This window comes from Pagrus major, chromosome 5 (genome assembly GCF_040436345.1).
Source record: "Pagrus major chromosome 5, Pma_NU_1.0".
NCBI classification, from domain to species: Eukaryota; Metazoa; Chordata; class Actinopteri; order Spariformes; family Sparidae; genus Pagrus; species Pagrus major.
In genome coordinates this window covers 10,124,312-10,145,273 of record NC_133219.1, presented here as the reverse complement: position 1 = coordinate 10,145,273, position 20,962 = coordinate 10,124,312, and the positions used below count along the sequence as shown (strand labels likewise).

At 40.6% G+C, this 20,962-nt stretch overlaps 1 protein-coding gene across 1 annotated transcript in view; it reads right to left on the bottom strand.

The window, feature by feature from the left end:
* LOC140996639 (GDNF family receptor alpha-2-like) overlaps window positions 1-20,962 on the bottom strand; it is a 58,200-nt gene that overhangs the window by 24,082 nt on the left and 13,156 nt on the right. The window contains exons 4-5 of the mRNA XM_073467085.1: window positions 17,040-17,126; window positions 918-1,296 (exon numbers count right to left, since the gene is read on the bottom strand). Of these exons, the coding sequence (XP_073323186.1) occupies window positions 918-1,296; window positions 17,040-17,126 (466 nt within the window). The remainder of the gene's footprint in view (window positions 1-917; window positions 1,297-17,039; window positions 17,127-20,962) is intronic.

The window sequence follows — 20,962 nt, the reverse complement described above, 5'->3', positions numbered from 1 at the left end:
GTCAAGACCCGTCACTGAATTGTATCAGCTGCCTTGTCATCTGTCAAACTGAGATATGAAAAAGTAGCAAAAACTTTGCCCCTTCTGATAATTCTCACATCTTGAGTATTATTTTTAGTAGTGAGCTTTGAAGGGTTTAACACTTGGTCGAACTCCATTAGGCTCATAAATTAGCTTTTAAATGCTCAGAATTATTCAAATGTCTCACTTTTTTTTTTGCCATGAGTCTAATGAACGCACATCCTCTTCACCCGGCTGGTTGTGCAGCCTGTTGATGGCCAGACACAGCACATGTTCTGGGGGGTTAAAAAGATCTTGACAGCTGATTTGGCTGATAGTGCAACCGCTGTGTTTCACCTGCTCTCAGCAGCATTAACGCAGGGAAACATGTCACGGCTGGATAGGTGTGAATTGAATCCGGCCGCTTGAATCCAATAGAGGCCCCCGTGCAGCCACCGTGATCCACTAATGTTTTGTTCAGCTTAATTGAGCGTTGTCCCTTTAACTTAGCCTCACATCTTCATCCTGCGTCTAATAGCCCAAGCTTCCCCTGAAAGTCTAATTACTTCACTGGCAAAGTTACAGCAGAGGAATATACAACTTTAGGATGCCACGGGAAGGAGGAAATTACCATCAAACATGAATTCTCTCTAACGCACGGATTCAATTTTCTTTTTTCTCGTTTTTCATGAATACATGAAGATGATTATGAATCTTCAGATGTGTGTGGCGGCAGCTTGTCTTGTACGCACAGCACTAAAATCTGTCCATCAAGCCAAGAAAACAAAAATGCACACACAGACATGCATGCACATAAATTGAATGTGTGCCCTGCCACCCGTCACACACATGCATTAGAGGACACTCCTCCTTCCCGCCATGACCTTCCACCCCCCCACCATTTCCCGTTCCCGCACCTGCAGAGAGAGTCCTGGCGGCAGACCTTCCGTAGCTCCAGACAGTTGGGTTTCTCCTTATCTTTATAGGAGCAATCAGGCACAATCGTCTGCCTGCGTCTCTCTGCGCAACCTTCACTCTGGCAGGGGCAGAAGAGCAGCCGGTGGCTGAACTCAGGGGGCACACGATCCAGGAACAACCTTAGCGCTTTGTGGCAGCGCTTCTTGCTGCAGGTTTCACCCTTGTTGGGGTCCTCCTTGCTGCAGGTAGCGATGTAGGCAGAGCGTTGCCTCTTGCAGCTGCCGTTGAGGTTGCAGGCTTTGGCAGCATCAAGACAGGGGTTGCAGTTCCTCTCAGGGTCGAGACAGTGGAAACCTTTTGGGGCAACTGTGTGCATCCCTGACAACGAAAAGAGACAAAAAAGAGGTTCACTTTCAGCCTCACAATTAATTGATACACTTAAAATATTCCTTTGGATTTCACTCCTATTACGTGTATTTCCAAAGGGAATGAGTATTTTGAATTTATGATCCTAGCTTTTGTATGAGTGTTAATATTTAAACAAACACAACCTGGATCAAATACAATCACAACAGAAGGATCAAAATCTTTCCATTCATCCTCTGACTCCACATCATCACTCTGACATGGTTTACAGTGGGCTCAGCTGACAAGTACGAACAACAAATAAAACAATAACCCTTGCATCTCCACCCGTCGGGGAGTTCACTGCAAATGTTAGACCTGAGCGCAGGAGGAGAATCTTCAATATCATCTGTGCTGTTTCTGTGTTTCTCCAACCAACAGTAAACCACTGGAGGAACGCCTGCAGCTAGCCCACATCCACTCCAACTGAATAATTGATTCAGTCTGTTTCAGACCTTGAGTGAAATAGGAATGAATTAAGCTATGATTCCAAATTGGATGTTAATAAACTATTCATTTCCAGGTAATTCCATGATGTGATTGTAAAAATATAAGTCCATTATCTAGTTGCCGTAGAAAGTAAACTTGATTTCATAAAAATTAAATTTAATTAGATGTTTTGTTATTTGACTTATAATGAAGTAAACAAGGTATTGTGTTGGCTTCATGGAAGTAATGTAAAGCAAACAGGAGTCCTTGGGAAAAAATTGACAAGAAAGCTTATTGATGCGAATGCTAGTCAGTGGGAAACAATACTCAATACTGTAACGTCTGCAGAAAACATGCTAAGCTCAAGGACTTGGCAAAGACTCCGTGCTGTTGGAGACACTGTGTTGTGTGATTCATTTATTGGACAGTTCAAGTAGAAGATTAAGTTCCCTTATTTTTTTCCCCTGGTGTAATCAAAAACTGAAACATTGCAATTACCCCTCAGGCTGCACATCATATTTGTGGGAAACAGATTATGTCATTAGGTGCGTGTTCTGAGATACTACATATACCACAGCGGCGGGACAAAAACACACCTTTTCCTGAGATATACCAGTAATAAAGCAGGATCATGTTCACTTGTGGCATCCCTCTCTTGCATTCAGGCTATATTAGAGAAGTTAACCTCCCTCCCCTGTAGATAATGATATTTCAGAGGTCGTAGCGGCATGGTGACACCCAGAGAGATTCATCTCTTATTCAACAGAACCAATCTCACTCTGTGTCTATCAGACAGCCTGGAGCTGGAAGAAGACCATTTATTTTAGAGGGGTGTGCTAGAGATGCTGTTTTGTTTCCAAGTGCTGCATTGCACGTTATCAATCCTAGAAATGGGGATACATATAACACATCACATACCAAAAGGAGTGGAAAAAATAAGCAAAGCCCCAAAATTAATGATTTTGTGGTGTCAGATGACGCCAGATAAAATAAAATTCACTGCCAATGAAGAATAAGAGGAGCAGTAATATCAGGAGTTCATCAGAGAAAGCAGAAAGCAAAATTAATCTCGCTTTCTGCTAACCAGGGCTTTCATTTAGATGTATCAAGGTTGAATGTTGCAGGTGTTTCTGATAAACAGGCAGGTTGTCATAAGACATATCTCGAGTTCGGGAGATGTTTAAAATACTGCCGTCTTTTACAGCGCTCGTCACGGGCCACCGGGGAGAACCTTCCTTTCTTTGTTCGAAATAATAAGTGCATTCCCTTTTATGACTCATTAAAATAAGACATCATCGTGTCATCAAATGAGACTTGTTTATCCCTGCACTCTCTGAGGGGAGAGGATAAACACTTCACAACAGATGTCTGGCAGCAGAACTGACTCAGCCTTGTTAGTGTAAGTGTCTGAAAAGGCAGGCAGAATTGTGCTTCGATCATTTACTTATGCGACAGTAACAAACATCAAACCTTCTCAGCGGGATGCGACAATTAGTTAACCTTGTCACAGAGAAGCAGCTCAGTTGATCTGTGATTACAAGAGAGAGCTGACCTTGGCACTGGGTATGATGAGGCCCAAGCAGGGCCAAAAGTTTTACTTAAGTGGGCCAAGCTTGGCTGAAGCGGGCCTGAACGGGTGCAGTACGGCCCAGCTGGAGGAGAGGTTAGCGGGGCGGCTGTCCAGTGGTTCAGGCTACATTACATTGATGGATTGCAGCTCCTAAATCTCCCCTGGCCATCTGCAGGCTCTAATGTGGGCCACCGGGGGGTCCAGGATGAAAAGAGTATAGGAGAAGGATGAGCTACTAAGATTTATCTGACCAAGCAGGGCTGAAGCAGCTTTTGAAGCCACAGCGATGGACGAGTTTTTACTACCTCTGATTGGGGAGCTGAGATTGAATTTGGTGCTCAACCCAAAAAGATGTCCTGGGGCGAAGCATAAGACACAAAGCCCACTTGATGGCTCTGACGTGCTTACACACAAACAGGATGATAGCAAGAGCGGGACGGGAGGAGGAAGGAAGCGAAGAAGTGGAGATGGGAGGGGAAATGTGGTGGTATTGTGTTACAGAGTTATAATTGATTTTCCAAGTCCATTACAACGACGGTTTTCAGCAAACATATTCCGCCATAACGTGAAGAGAAAGGGGTTGATAAGCTAATGATACGAGACATATAAAAATGGAAAAAGCTTTAAGGGGGGAGAGGAGACTTGAGCAGTTGATTACAGTGGCTGATCATGACAGATAGAGCGATGAAATGAGAGGACACAGACTAACAGATTGGACAGCCACTTACAGAGACATGCTGGAGAGCTTTCAATTAATCCAGCCTAATTCGGGGAAGATGTGCGACTCTTGTGCTCAGAATAATTAACCCAAGCCATCACTGGCGCCATCAACAGCTCTCAGCATCACAATAGCTTACACGTATATCTATTAACGTACCTCCACGGCTGCACTATACATTAATGAGCACGCGAGGCTTTGACTGAATGGATGAACATATAGACTGGCGGCTGGGAGCATTGATTGATTAATGGATGTAATAAACACCGGGCAATCAGTGTCATTGAGTGACGGAAAAGCCATGAATAATGTTTGTTCCATTACTACTTGTTGGCTGCAGAATAAACTAACATGAACGTCTGCGGAGATGTTTTACCCGTGCATGTAGCCACGATGTGACGTATTTAATTGATTCAGGGAATAGAAAGCACAAATTCACAATAAGAGTTTCAAATTGTCGGATTCTGTTGACTCACAACTGTCTCGTGTGCACCGGAAATTGTGGCCTCATAACATTTAGCTCATTGCTTTTGGTGATCCTGCCATTCGACTGTAAATAGGCTTTTAATAGGGCTCTTTGCTCTATGGGCATCATAAATTAGACCCCACTGATGGCAATGTAGTGGGAATAACCATCTATTCTTTCAGCACACACACACACACAGGGAGAGAAAGAGAAAGAGGGAAGCGAGAGTGAAGCAGAGAAGATGAGACAGATGGAGAGAAACACAATGTTACCTAAGACCTGTGTTCCAGGGAGAAATAAGAAAGAGGGATAATAAAGAGAAAGAGGGAGGTGAGGCAGGTGGAGGGAGCACATATGAATGAGAAGAAGGGGATAAAATGTACACGTACACTGTATCTGGATTTTTTTTTCCCAAAGAAAGGAAGAAGGGATCTTGCTTCCCCAGTAATTGCTCTCTGTCAGCCTAATTTGAATTCTGCATTTCATATATCATCCCATACTCAAGGGACGCTGCGCTGCAGAGGGGAGTTCAGCCCAGGTTAGGAAGAGGCTCTTGGCTCCGGGTATGTTCTCAGTAATTAGGAAAGGTGCCAAAGTTTGGATTTAATACGGCCCTGGGTGAGTGTGCGAGAGCTTGTTAGGGAAGTCTTTAGTCCAGACCCCAAGGAGCGTGTCAAGCATTTCCGTGTCAAAGGGCTCATCAGTCATTAGCTCTGTACTCTGTGTTGCAGCGGGGTTTCCAGAGGAGTCGAAGAGGGTGCACTGGATCTACAACATCATTTCCCGGAGCCTTACTTTGCAAGTCAGACCAATAGACGTCATCAGACGAAGACCAGCGGCGTTCATGGAATCGTCTGCTCCAAAGGCTTTAAAAGAATTTACCCCTAAGCAGGAAATTATGGCTGCGAAACGAACCAGGGTGCAGATAAGAGAGAGTAAGGAGAAAAGGAAACGACGCGAGAAGACTAAATATTTGTATGTAAGAATAAATGTGTGTGTGTGTGGAGTTGAGAAGGGGGCGTCCAAAGGAATTTTAAATCATTGTAAACACACTTTCTAAATACTTGAGCTGTTTATGAGTATGGTTAAGTGAGCTTCCTCTGGTGAAATTCAAAGCTGGAGCATCCTCAGTGGCCCCCCTCAGTCTTAATATGCATGCTGTTTAGCTCCTTCAGACATCACTGCCAGTAATACATAATGTATCGAAATAATCTAACGATATGTGTGTGCCAAGTGAAGCTGCACGATATTGTTTCAATAATCTGCTTAATACATTTATATATAAATAGTGATAAATAATTCTGCAAAACTTCTGTGTCTTCTTGTGCCGGAAGCCAGTCGTTGTATATGTCAATGTATATGTTGTATATGTTCACAGTCCAGCAGCATCAAACGACTTCAATTAATCGTCCACAGGCTTGTAAAGGCAGCCGAGAGACAAGGGGAAGGTCTCATTTTTCACGTCATCTTACAATCTGCTCACATATGGCCAATGAAAAAGTGATTAATACATGTAAATTGCTACAAATTATTATTTATTTTATTATTTTTAAACTATCTGACCGATGAGTCAATAAATCATTTGATGTTAGTTTTGTTTCCAGCTTCACAAATGTATAATTATTAGGATACAAACAATTAATCAATGAATGGAAAACATAATCAGGAGATTCATTTATATGATTTTTTTAAGTTAAAGTCCCGTATAAAAAGCTCTACCTCGTGCAATAACAGTGTTCCCTGTACATTCGGTCAGGAGTGGTGGACCACTGCAGTAGGAACATTACCACCACAGCTAGATACAATGGTAAATTGAATCATCATCTCGATTACAAAACAAAAAAACTCACACAAATAAGCACAAGACCTCCTGCATAGATGTAGGCCGTTAATCATGGTCAAGTGACTAATTATGAACAATATTAGTGCTGCAGCCAGTTATAGCACTTGAATCAACACAGACCAACAGGGATGGATGTGGAACAAATACAAAAATATACCCACTGCCACCACTGTTACAAAACAATTAGAGGAAACACTGAACAGAGTAATATATTATCATATGGGACATTTATCTGCATTAAGTACTTTACAGTTTAAGCAAGGGTGTTATTTTATGTGGAAAAGTGGTAGGGACATGAGGGCTCAGATGGAAAAAAAAATCTTCTGCATAAGCAACTTTAGGCAATGTAACGGAGGGATTGGTATGAGGTCAGAGCAGGGCCGCCCCTGGCCAAATTGGGGCCCTAAGCAGAATTTTATTTTGAGCCCCCCCCCCCCCCCCCCCCCCCCCATTACAAAATGACTGTATCATGAAAGGCCATTTAGGTTTACAACCTTTATTAGTAGGAACAAATCAAATGAACAGCCTCTTTCAACAATGGAACAAGCCTTTTACAGATGCAGGCTACTTCAGTAGACATGGTGCTTGATGGCCCTTGTGACGTACTGGGCGCTGGCTCCGTGTCACCCTTAGTAACAAACTTAAGCATTGACCCTGTTATGACAAGAAATCCATCATACAAGCAGATTATTAAGATTTGTTTTGGTCTTAATGGTAAATTACACAATGAAATTAATGTAAACACTAGCCTCACAAAGATTAAAATTAATGCAAATAATAATTATATTCATTATGATTTGATTTTATTATACTATTTTAATCCCACAAGGCGGCGCCCAATGAGCATTGTTAGGGGTCGGTGCCTTGCTCAAGGGTACCTCGGCAATGCCCAGGATGTGAACTAGTATTCTCCATTACTAGTTCACATCATACTTTTTTTTTTTTTTTTGTCCGAGCGGGACTTGAACCGGCCACATCTGAACCCCCAAGCCAAGTCCCTACAGACTGAGCTATTGCCGCTATTTGATACCTCTATATTTAAATATTTTTATATACTTATTTTTACATTTTGTACTTCGGTTCTATATTCCTATACTGCTGTTTGCTGCTGCAACGCTTTAAATTTCTCCATTGTGGGTCAAATAAAGGATTATCTTAAATATACCAAGAGATGGCGACATTTTACCTCCATAAAAATAGCCCAAAACTTCTATTGATAGCATAGATTGATAGGCTATAAACCTGAGCCAACATACGACCACCAACTGGTCAATTAACCACTCCTTTTTCAACAGAGGTGAATGTATATGCAGTTAACAAGACATTCAATAAATGATAATCAGGGCCGCTGGAAAATTTAATCTCCAGTCCAGAATTATCCTCTCTTCTGTCTCATGATTAGCAGGCTAGCAGCTGGGGTGTTCCTCCTCTTGTTTTGACTTTGTCTTTCTTTTGCTTTCTCCCGATTCATATTGCCGTTTGGAGGCCATCTCTCCACCTGCATCCAACTGCCTGTCGGCGTATCTGACCGCTGATTGGTCAGATGCTGCGTGCTGTCAATCATTGCGCCAACGTGTGCGGTGTCAGATTACTCGTTTTTTTTTTTTTCTCTCCTGCCTCGGGCTGACTTGGTGCTCTACGCGCGCCTCACGGCAGCGATGCGCATCCTTTGCGCATTTGCAGAGAATGTGTCCCCTTGCGCAAAATGGGGCCCCCCATGGATCGTGGGGCCCTACGCACAGCGCGTGTTCTGCGTGTAGGGAGGGGCGGCGCTGGGTCAGAGATAAACAGGGAATAAATGCATAATGGCGCATCATAAGGGCATAGCATAGGCTACTACAGAGTCATCAATAAGAAATAGCATGAAACAACACTGACCGCACATGTAAAAGTCATCCATATGCATCACATCCACAACTGCAACACCAGTGATTCAGTATTCAATATCACTGCCCTAAAATATGACAAACAATTGAAGGAATAATGTTGCAATGTTAGCTTTAAGCAACATTATGTAGAAACGGGCACTTTGTACTATTTGGCGCCCCCGACACTTTCTGAGTGCAACCCCCTACTGTCTTCAATACAAAACCCAGGTGTGTAACAATGTGTCAGACTACAAACAAAACTCATTATGTCATAAGAATGTTATGTGTTAAAAACTTGCATCTTGAAGTAAACATGTATGTTACGCTGTGATCCTACCCTCTCACTGAAGTTACATAGTGCAGAGACAAGTGATGGGAGGGCGAAGTGGCTGAGACACCGTTCACCCTTTTACAAGACACTGTACCATCACATTGATTTTGCAGCTGTTATTTTAAGGTAAAAATATTACATAATGTCGCTTGTGTACCTTACCTTCAGATGTTAAGTTAAACTGCCTTGTTATTTCAATGATGAATACTTTTTTAACATTAGAGAAACAGAGTTTACAATTCTAGATCTCAAATCATTGATTTGATTTTTAGTCTTTTACATACATTTCACACAACAAAATTAAAATACCACTCCTCTAAATCCACTCTACTAGGGGGCACATCAAGATAAACAATCATAGAAAAGTAGTAGCTAGCTACATGTTTAAAAAAGTTCAGTATACCTTAGAAACTACTTTAGCAAGCAGCACTGTCATGCCTATCTTATTGGGCTATGTGCTGTAATATTTATCAAATAAGACGCAATGATCAAATGTGTTTGCAAACCCAGGCTATTCTCGCTAGATAGCTAATCAGTCCATCTAATGTGTTACATTCTGATTTCACAGTCTGCCTATATGCAGATCACAGAGATTTTTCCTGCACATGACTCTCAGTTCAAAGTGTCCTATACTATATATTTGGTCCTCCATAAAGATTTTGTCATAATTTTGCACCAGAATCAAGCAGCCGGTTTCGACCAGATACTCTGCTGATGGAGAGAAAAGTGTTGTTTTTTATAAAAAAAACTCTCACAAATTATGCCTTTTAAAAAGGGACAAAAAGTGGTGGGGACATGTCCCCAGCGTCCACAGTGAGAATGACACCTATGATTTAAAGTACATTGTCCTGGTTATACTTTCAATGTTCAGTTTCAGCAGTGTGGTATTAGTACTTTTATTAATAGATCTGAATGCCTCCTGCACCACTGAGAGCAGGGAATAACTAAACGCACTAACAAACTAAAACAACAAACATCTTCTGTGGATAATCCACTGTTGTTTAATTCAAACTTGTTAGAAAAACGCTGACTATTAGAAAGGCTCTCTGTGAAGTGAGCTTTGAACAGCAACTCTCATTAGTGACCCACTGAGAGAGACAAGCTAAGACTGGACTGAGGGTAAACTGATTAAAAAATTCACACAGAATAACAAAGCACATAAACAAAGTAATGTAAATACACACAGGCACAATCGCAAGAATACACAAGACAAACCTTGCAGAAACAAAAAGTATGCACAGTTACACTCAGACCGCATGCAAAAATAAAGATCTTAGTGTTTGCCAAAGTAATAGTAATTGTTATGAGGACATTGTGAAAATGTCGAACATTTCAACAGCATGCTGAGCACGGCTGTTGCACTGGTCCTTTTCCCCCAGCTGTAGAAACAGCTTTCTGGATTTAATTGGATGGTGGGCACACTGCGCTGAGAGGTGAGAGGCTTAGTGCTGAGAGTTAGAAGGTCTAACTAAGGGATGTTAAACTTAATTCCTGGAGGGACCCCTGAATGCAGGATTCTCTGCTGCCCTCTGCTCCTAATAAGTTAATTAGCTCAGCGCTGGGTCAAGAGAACAGAATACATTTCACATGGAGCATATTAACAATTACAGTCAATGATATCTTTGCTGTATGCCGTACGTAATGCGGCATTCATTTGGGCTTTGATAAGGGTACCGGTTCATTGTGGGGGAGGGATTCTTTCCCAAATCCTTTTTATTGATTTGAGTAGAAGGTTATTGACTTGCACAGCAACTGAAACCAAGAAAACAGTGGTTATGCATCGTAACTCTAGTTCCATGAATTTCGCTCTCCATGAAAGCAAAATATTTTTTTTTCTTTTACCAGCTTATCAAATGTGAAGATCTATGATTGTAAACTGAATATCTTTGAGTTTCAAACTGTGATTTATAGACCAAACAATGAATTGATTCATTAAACAAATAAGCATACCTGCCCACACTGAGACCTCAAAAAGAGGACGGATTTCAAAGCCAAAGCGGGGATCTGGGGGTCCCCCCCAAAAATGAAGAGATTCAAGGACTGTGTTTTCTGCATTTTGGTGATATTTAAAGGTGCAATATGTAAGATTGGCCACCTGTCAAATTCATAATCAACTCTAACTGCTGCCAACTGTGGCTGCTGTTAGTTAGCTAGCTCAGTTAGCCGGCAGCTAGCACTGGAGGAATGTTGGTGTTTACATCGCAAACACAGGAGCTTTCGAGCCGGGACAAGCTGGGGCTAACTGGCTGGCATGCTAACTTCAGTAGATGTATTAAAACACAATACATAGATGTACATTTTTGTGTTTTCAATTAAAATGATTACATATTGCAAGAATAAAAACAACCAAACAATAAGTAACAACAGCATTTTTATGTCAAATAATTTCAATTTTGCTTTTAATTCTCAGAAAACAACACAGGATAATTCACCCTCTAGTGTTAACTTGCATAAATCTGTGGTGTAAAGTAACATTTCTCACTTTTCATTCATTCATTCATTTTCTGCCCCAGAATCTATGCATGCCACTGCCCTTTGACAGCCTCTCCCTGTGGGGATTGACACGGTGCAACTCCTGTGATTGACAGAAGAATTAACGTGGCCGATTTTACACCCCCTTTCGTTGCGTAAGAAATGGGAATTCTTCTCTCCAGGGCGTCTGAAGTTGGTTTAAAATATTCTTTCTCCTCTCCATTTCCAAGTGATAAAAACTGTCATAAATCAGAAGAAATATAAGACTTCTGATCAGGAGAGGGCAACAAAAAATGGAGGAGGGTTGGCAAGTATGCAACTGTCTGTACTTACTGTATGTTTGATTGTTGTTTGACTTTGCTTTGTTGCACTGTAATTTGCTCTGCTTTACTGCCCATGTCTTCGTCCTGCTTTTCACTGTAACTGACATGCCTTACATCATGATCGTTGTTTTAAACCTGTTTCCAGCTTTTAGGTTGCCAACTGTCCACCTGGCCAGGGACTAAAGATTAAAAACTAGCCTCTTGGCTAATTCTGGCAATACTTACAGTAATGCTCATTAATATTCAGTGTCCCTGAGAAACAAAAGGTTCCTGCATGTATCAAACAAACTAGCAGGACAACGCCAGTACCCAAAGGTGATTCATTTTCTGAACTAACTAAACCTGGTGCGGCAATGAGATGTCTTTCATTGAGAATATAAAGAAGACAAATTTGCCTTCCTGCAGCATCTCCATGCTTCATCTTTTTGTTTGATTTTGTTAGATTCCCACCGGTGTTTAGTCCAATTTGATTAGAACTGGGGAAATATGCATTAGTATCACTTATTACACTCAATTCTTGCTGCAACTACAGGGTTTTTTGGGGGGGAGAGAAGTGATTATCAATAGATTTCCTGTGGGAAAGACTCACTCAGAACTCCCTTAGCATCATTTGATGATGAAGATGTTTCCAGTGACAAAAAGTTAAATGCGTGTCTTTATATTCTTCCTGCCTCCACTGAGGACAATGCAGTAATACTTGTCCCAAAATGTAAATAGTGGTGCAAGAGGAGTTTAAGTTTAGGATGGACTGCTAACTTGAGTCATTCTTGATAATAATTTGGTATTTTCAGGCGAGAATGTATGACGTCTTTCCTTTGACATGATTACTGCTGTAACTAAAAAAGAATCCAATGTGTACAGTAATATGATTGACTGATTCAGTCATGGTGCACTGGATTATTAACCTCCAGAAGTTAATAAAATGGTGGTAGAAGTCATGTCCGGGTAAAAAAATGGAACAAGATTGTGCTGAAGTGCTGATGTTAGTGTAGACAATCCTCTTATTGCCCATCTAGGGTCTTTGACCTGCACTGTGGTTGTTTTGCTGCTTAACCTGTGAAAAGCACTTTACATGCGTCCTGTAAATTTGCTGCAATATCCTTTGCGTCTTCCATTAAATGGTTTTCACTGTGATAGTAATTCTTCAGCTCAGGCACTGATAATAAGGGCAGAGGTTGTCTAATCTTCTTCTCCCTCGCTCAATCAATTGCTCTGTCGCTCCCTACGGCAACAAACATATTTTGTGGTATTATTGAATCTTTCCATTTCTGCTTTATTTAAGATTCCACACAGCGTTGTCTATAGTGCTCAATGTATCGCTCACTTTGTGTTGCGTATCTTCAAAGTCACACAAAACATTTTTCTTTTAGGGTTTTGTTGAGATCAGAATCTGACTATTGCAGCTTTAAAGGGGCACTATGTAGTATTGGAGAAGAAAAGAAAGAAAGAAGAATTTTAATATTTACATTAAAGAGGTACTAATACAAACTCAGAAATATTTATTTTTTTCCAAAATTGAATAAACAATCTGTTCTCAGAGGTAAATGAGGTCCCATGAACACAGTTTGAAGCTAGAAAGCTGGCAGGGTCCGCCAAATATAAACAAAGTAAAACAGTATGAACTTGTGTTGTCAGTTTGTTTATTTCTTTTATCCTGTCACAGAAACGAAGACAGTTTATTTATTTAGTTTATTTAGGCCTAAAGAAATGAATTAATGAAGATCTTTCTCTTCTGATTAAAATTTCTTCCCCAAAACTACATAGAGCAGTTTTCACTGGGGAGATTTGCCACAGAGCCTTTAAAAGAACTACAGGTTTACAGCATGTTAACTATCACCATATTTCAGGCTTAGCTGTTCGTAGTGAGTGCTGTATATACTGTGCTGTCAAGCGCGCTCCCAAAGGAGAACACCATTGTTTCTAACAGCATTCCCGCTTGCTGGTAACCAGAGGTCATTTCCACTTTCTGTCAGCTGTCAGTATTGTCCTGTTTATATGTTTGCTTCTCCTGTATAACATCTGCTCTTTTCACATCATCTCCATCATCAGATAGAAATGCCCTCTGCCCTGACACCGACAGCATGATATGGTAACGCGTGCCTGCTTAAGCAGCATGTAGAAATAGTGGGCCAGCATGTGACAGAATCCATCTCACACTGCACTTCTTGGATGGGCTGAGGAACAAATTTCTTCCATGTGATAGCAAGCCTAACTGTGCCAGGTGTCAACTGGGCTTCGTGTCCATTTAAAGCGGTTTTATGGAAAGGTCTACGGAAAAACTGAGTAGAACCTCCTCTCTGGAAAAACAATATTTACTGAGCCCGGGAGCCAGAGTCGGTGAGCATTTTATTTTTGTTACCAGGTAACCTCGCTGGCTCCTTCACCCAGCTTCCAGTAGCTTCTCGAAGTTGGCACATTGTCAGCACAATGATAGCAGAAATATGCTGCTTTTGTGACACTGAAGGCAGTCCACCTTGTCACAACACAAAGTAACCCTTTAGTGGTGAGAGGCATGGCACGCAGAGGTGGAGGAACAGGGTTTTAGAGACCGCACTGTGCCTCACAGCAAAGGGATCAGTGGAAAAATGGCACTGACGTGGCGTGACGAGGACACTGGCTCTGGATGCAACTGTGCTGAGAAGTGAGGTGATGAAATGCTGCTGATGCAGGTGTATACCGCCAGCCAAGCCGGGGCAGGAGGGGCAGGAGGAGCAGGATTCATTGCTGTCTTTCTAACGAGGCCATCCTTGGCTATATTGCCATCACTGCAGGGACAGATCCCAGGGGGTTAAATGTGGCCATTGTCTTTTTGTCTGTGTGTGTACAGTGAATGCAAATTTTCAGTTTGAAGATCTGTAACAATTTGTGGCTCAGACTACATTGGAGAGGCTGTGTGAAATTGTTTTGCAGGTATCACTTGGGGCAATGCAGAATCAGAGTCTCCATATGGCCTGTTTAATTTAACTCCAGAGTGTGAGTGCGTGCAGTAGTATAGAATTATTTTCCATTTCTATCACAACTTCTGTCCCTTATCTTCCCCCCAGACAAAAACTTTTAAAATAGCAGAGATTATTTTTCAATTTCCCACCTTGCCTCTTGGAGAGTATACATTCTCCTGTCCTCATCAACCAACCAGATATCATATATTCCCTGGGTCTCCATACAGTTTAACATTTATAGACATGATTATGAATACCATTATGTGGTTTAGTGATTGAAATGAGAAGTATTTCCATGAAACAAGTGTGTAATTACTTATCTGTTTTGCCTGTGGTTTCCTCTCAGCGCCACAATCAATTACTCTGTCCTAAAAAATGATAAATAATGAGGAAAGCTTGCGGCTAAACAGATTTCAGAGAGCAAATCCAATACTCCACCTTGGAGAGAGTGGAGGAAACAGCTGAAGCAAAATGGATACAGTAATGAGTCCCCTGTTGTATCTTAATATGTGACGGTACACTGTACTGCGCTACTTGATTTACCAGGGCACTTGTACTTATACACTGGTGGGCTACAGATAAGCATCTGTACTCTTTATTGTGATCTGGCTTGAGTGTTAGTTAGCAGGGCATCTCAGAACAACCACACATAAGTCAATAAAATGTTGTTTGATTTGGCCATTTGCCTGTTTTGGGTGCAGCACTGCCAACATGCAGGGCTCCAGGAAAATCCATTGTACAACTTAACATATTCATTGGTGGCACCAGTGTGCCTGAAATTTGGCAGGTCTGATTTTTTTAAAAATGGAGCCCATAAAAATATGTAAACAAACACCAACTGAGTAAAAAGACAGTTGCCTTTCAACAAATATTAGCTTTTAAACATAATTTCTGTGGATCATCTTGTCAGTGTAAAGCAGGATTTCATGTATATATATTTGGACTGGCCTACTGATTAATCTTTTGTCATCAGCAGAAGTAGAGATGCCTAATTCATATTAGGATACTGTAATTAGGAAACAGACATTACCCTCTCTTGTAATTTACATTACATTTAAATGTATTTATTTGTTTAAACTATTGAGGTTAACAAAATTTCCTTCTTTATTGTTTTGGTTTAGTTGTTTTCCTGTTTTATTTTTTCTATCCTCGTGTGTTATGTTTTACTTCCCACTTCCTGTCTTTGTGTTTCTTCCCACCCTTTTTTGATTGCCCAATTAGTTTCACTTGCCTGTAATTAGTCTTTCCTCCCTTGTGTGTTTTAAGTCTGTGTATTTCCTTCTCTCTTTGTCGGTTTGTCTGTTTCACGTCAGTCCTGCGTCTCCTGTGTTCTCAGTGTTTTTTCCATCTGCCGTTGGTTTGTTCTTATTGCATTTTTGTCGCCCGTCATTTATTGCCTGCATTTCGATCTTTTGGGTATGGGCTTTGTAAATAAAGCCCATATCTCTTTTTGTTTCCAACCGTAACAGTTATCGCTTGTGTTGTGATTTAAACGGAGAAAAACATTTATCTACACCTTCAGTCCTGTTCACAATCTTAACATAAAGTGTTACAAAATTAAAGTGTATAATGGAGTGCATTTAAATTATGTACTGGTGCAACTAAATGAAAAAGTTGGGCACATGAGGGCAACCACATTAAACAGTTAGTCTGGATATCTGATATGTGCTCCTTTAGAATGATTTTGCATATAGGTAGCACTTCAGCCAGGGGATTAATAAATGTTAAAAATAATAAAGAATAATAAAACTCAAAAATCATAAACCAGCATTATTGTTTATGACTATAAATATTTTGGGGTGGAACTCAAATCCAGAGGCAACTTCTTTTCATTTTCTTTCAATAAAAATATCAATTTTTGAGGATTCTGCAGCCTTGGCGGAAGTATTCACTCTCTGGATGTTTTTTTAGATGGATGTGCACTTAAATCAGGGAAGGCAGCTGGCCATCAAATCTCACATTTCCAAAGTAATCAAAGCCTGTGCTTCTTCCACATCCATTGGTACTCTCTTCATCTTTTAATATATCAGAAAAAGCGCATTTTCAAAAATAAGTGATACACTAAGGGGATTATGCAGAAAGCGTGTCTTTCTTATACCTCCCAGTTATAAAACAAAACTACATCAAAGATACATCAGCCAAAAGAAAAGGAAAATGTGCTGCCTTTAGTGTTTGTAGATTGCTTTTGGCAAAAAAGACAAAGAAAAAAAGAAAAGAAAAAAAAAAAAAGAGAACATCCTCCGGAAATTTATGTCAGAAGTGGATGATTGAATTTGGAAGTCACTGTAGCCTTCAGCTCTCGCAATGGACAGGCGTCTGTGTCCAATCACTCCTATTGTATAACTCGTATCTCTGCACTGCATTAACTGTTGTAGCTGTGTTTTATAATAAGATCTCCATTGATTAGTGATACCATGACGGTAATAAACAGTAAATTAAACAGCAGACTAAAGACTCCCCTGCTGAGTGCTGGGCTGTTTAATTAGTAAACCAATGAGGAAATCAAACTAAAATCAAATCGATAGCTGGGAGAAATGTGGGATAGTGCGCTGAGATTATAATTTACCTCACAAGCCGACAACAACCGCCGTATGTCACAAGACAGATCAAACGATAAGCCAGGCCAAGGACATGTGGAATTCCAGCGAGGAAAGATCAACACACAGCTGCATTGTTTTTTCTCATAAAGGATCCTCCATTTCACCCTCTCTAAAACAAATATTTCCACTCATATGATAAAGATCAAACCTGTGATACCTGAGGAGATGGAGGCCAAGCGAAACACGTCAGGCTGTCGGTTTGGTGCCACGGGTTCATACGGTGATGAGTCATCCATGTCTCCACCTGAAACAACAGTGAGGATGACAAAGATTCATTAACACCCATGTGAATGACCTGCTCTGCAGTTTGTCTTCCTGGCAAAGCAGAACATTTCAGCATTTCAGACTATCAATTACAAAAACATATGCAGGAATGCATTTTAGCTCCAGTATCCTTAAAAAGAGACAACAACAGAGAGGAAATTCAGTTCATGTTTCCTTTTTGGAAAGACTTTTATCTTTAGTTTGATAGATCAAGGGAGTGCATGTTTTGGATTTAAATGTAATTTGCTGTGATGATGTAATTTCCTATCATTTTTTATATGGAAAACAGGATGTTCATCATGGTCACATCATTTCCTTTTGGAAAGAAGATGTGTTCCTGCTGTGGCTGGATTGAAGGACTAAAGCACAAGCAGTGAATATTCCCTGTTAACAAAGTGTTGCCAGAGCCGTTTGTAAAAGAAACAAGAAAATCAAAATTTAAAAATCAAATTAGCACTCAACTGACTGAGTCTCCCCCATGTGCCTGCTTCTCTGTAGGCCCTAATCCCGCATTTAAAATTCATAGCCATTCGGTGTGATTGAGACAAACCCTCCAGTGTGTAATAGCTTTGCATTCTGATCCCAACAGAAACACAGTGAGGGTGTTGTGAGGAGGAAGGTTTGGAAGCCGCTGATACAAATGAGAAATTCTGAAACCTGTTGGTACAAGATCGTGCTTCCCAGACAACCAATCAGTAGATACAACCAATAGATAAAGCTTTTATTTATTTATTTATTTTTTATCAGCATCCTTCTCGGAAAAAGATGATTCACAGTGATAAAATGTTGTCTTATATGGCTGCTTTGATAATAGGCAAAGCTGCTGTGGAATGTGTATTTGTGTGTGTTTACCAGTGCATAAAGTCGTGTTTATCATACCTGCCGTAAACATATTTAATCATCAAATAAGAGTCAGAAATAAGAATAAAAGCAAAGATAACATCAGCTTTGTGTTGATATTTCACTGAAAGAGGAATGCACATTGCAGACACTGTATTTGTCTATTTAAGGAGACATGCTCATTTTCAGGTTAATCATTTTATTTTGTGTTACTACGTGTGTTACTAAGTTTCAGTTTTCTCATACTATCCAGTGCTGCAGCTCTGTATTCCCCCCTCTGTCTGAAACGCTCTCGTTTAGCTCCTGTCTCTTTAAGGCCCCCCCTCCCACATACCCACTTTCCTCTGATTGGTCAGTTCACACATGCCTGACACAGCACCACCAACAGCAACAGAGCAGTTGTGCTAAATCAGTTCTTACGTGCCAAATTATGTAAATGTGTGACTGATGTCACAAAGTGACAGATTTAGAGGCGGGACTACTGACGAGGAACTTCTGATGGTGCAAACTTTGACCTACTTAATTTTCAAGATCTTTTACATGCACAACAACGTACATAAAACACTGAAGGAAAGGGAAAAAATGAAAAAGCATAATAAGTCTCCTTAAAAACTAATCAGAAGCACAGGAAGATTTGTACATGTGCACTGGCACATGGTTAAAAGGAATGACTTAACATAGAAAATGAATGGAAGAGGGAGTTACTAAAGGGAATTTTCTATCGTAATTCATCCGAAGGGTAAAGAAAACCAACCGGACTTGTGTACATCTGCAGAGTCATTGTTTCGGGCCAAGCTCCACACTTCTCCCTGTCTATCAATATTTACAATCATAACAAGATAGAGCGGCTCAGCTGGCCATTCTCTGAGCACATATAGCTATCGACATCTGGCACAGTTGAGGATTGTGTGTGTGCTTGAGAAAGAGAAAAAAAAAACACATAGCAGAGGAGAATCGGACCAGAGACACAAAGGCAAGGAAAGAAAAGACAGACAGAGACAGAGAAGAGAAGGAGAAAGGAATTTCACATAAAGAGGAACATTACATGAATATTATATAATCTGTATGTTTCTTTCTAGATTTTTTCTGTTTGCCTTTGTGTCACCGGCATCTCTGTTCATGTTAGTTTTTACATTTCTGTCAAGAGCGAGGGACCTGTGGGCGCCGGACTCGAGATCTCTCACTATGTCTAATTACAACAATTACCTTCTAAAGCTATAGTGCTTTAGAAGCCTCTCAAGCACTCAAGACCGCCACTTACTGGGCAAACAACCACCTTAACCCTCCTGCTATGTCTTCTTTCAGTGGTCGACACACAGCTATTGTGTATTTTCAAAAGAGAGGCAAATATTTCACAGGAAAGTCAAGTGCTTCTCCCAGTAAACCAAGAACATGTTGTACTGTCGAGCAACATGGAACACAGGATGTTCCATTTTTTGCCAAAAGCAAAACATCTCGTAATGAGGTTGCTTACCATTTTGTCTGGGCAGCTCCTCACATTAGAGAGGCTTCACTGCACAATCAGCCGGGAATCAAGCCGTGTTAAATATAAAGCAGAACTGTACAGTGTGTGCTGTGTTCATCCTATGAAACAATAATGTCCAACCACAAAGGCAGCAGTAGTTAATGAATATTAAAAGCTTATTTACATGGATGTTACAAGCCGTGCTGAATCATTAAATTGCAAAACACACTATAATCACGCACAGCCTTAGGATGTTAAAAACCTCGCAGCAGGAGGCCTTGTTGCACTGTGTAAAAAAAAAACAACTGCTCTTTGACAGTCACCCTGGACCCAATTATGCATTCATAATAGAAAATTCTTCCCAGCTGTTTAGCGATAAGATGTTTTTAGCCACAGGGCAACAACTTATCGCTGTAATTAAGCCTCCGTTTGACTTCATTTGCTCTGACAGTGTGGAGCATGACCGCCACGGCTCAGACAGACAATCAGCTCTTTTTTTCGTAGTTACACCATGAGAGGAATGCGGCTTTTAAGTGAATTCACAGTCCTCTCTTCTGCCATAAGGGGTTTTATGAAGCCATTGGGCGCCATCACTCATCCTTTCCATATGCATTATCAATGAAGCTAAACTCCTGAGGTGATGGAAACTGTCATATAGATTTTTTAGTGACATTCTTGGCAAACCGTTTATGGCTTGAAGCAAAGTCAATTTTAATAAATGTCATTCACCTTGTATTGTTTTTTTAAAGGTGCCCTATACTGATTATGCTCCTGTTTAATATAGATTTATAGTGTACATCTATTTTTGGTGTAGGCAGTGGAAAAAACACTCCTGTTACATAGCACATTCTTCTTATTTAAGTGATAGTAATATATTGCAACACTACCTTTGGTAATATATTAATTATATACAAAGAAAGATTAGCACAGCCTGAGCAGCCTGGAGCACAGCCGGAGGTCCTCAGCAGAGACCTGCTGGTTATATACGAACCCGGCTGGTAACAAAAGGTGACCAAGCTTCCACTGTCAGAGCTCCTAAAGTTTGCAAATGAGCTGTCAGTGGAGATAAGGCTGGCCAGAACATTTCCTCTTTTAATCACTTCTCAAAGCACATTTGTATTCTATAGAAATGTACCAGAGGTAGCACCAGTGGAATATGGGAATTCACATTTTTATTACATTAGGTTTAGATGCATTCATCTTTCCCCTCAATTCCCTCCCATAAAGTTCTCGTTTTCAACAAAGAAAAGATAAAAATGAACGAAGTGACACCGCAAATGCATCCTTCCTCGAGTTGTGCTTAACAGAACACAAGTTGAAGCACAAATTCAGTTAACGGCTCAGCTTTTGAAGTGATATTGACATTTTAAACTCAATTTCAAACCATACAAATAGAATATTGGATTAGCTCAGAATAATATTTCAAGTCACAATTCCAATCCAGCGTGGCGTGGTGGGCAAACACAGCTGAGAAAATGAGTGCTGAAATCTCCAGCCTTCCCCTTGGCTAT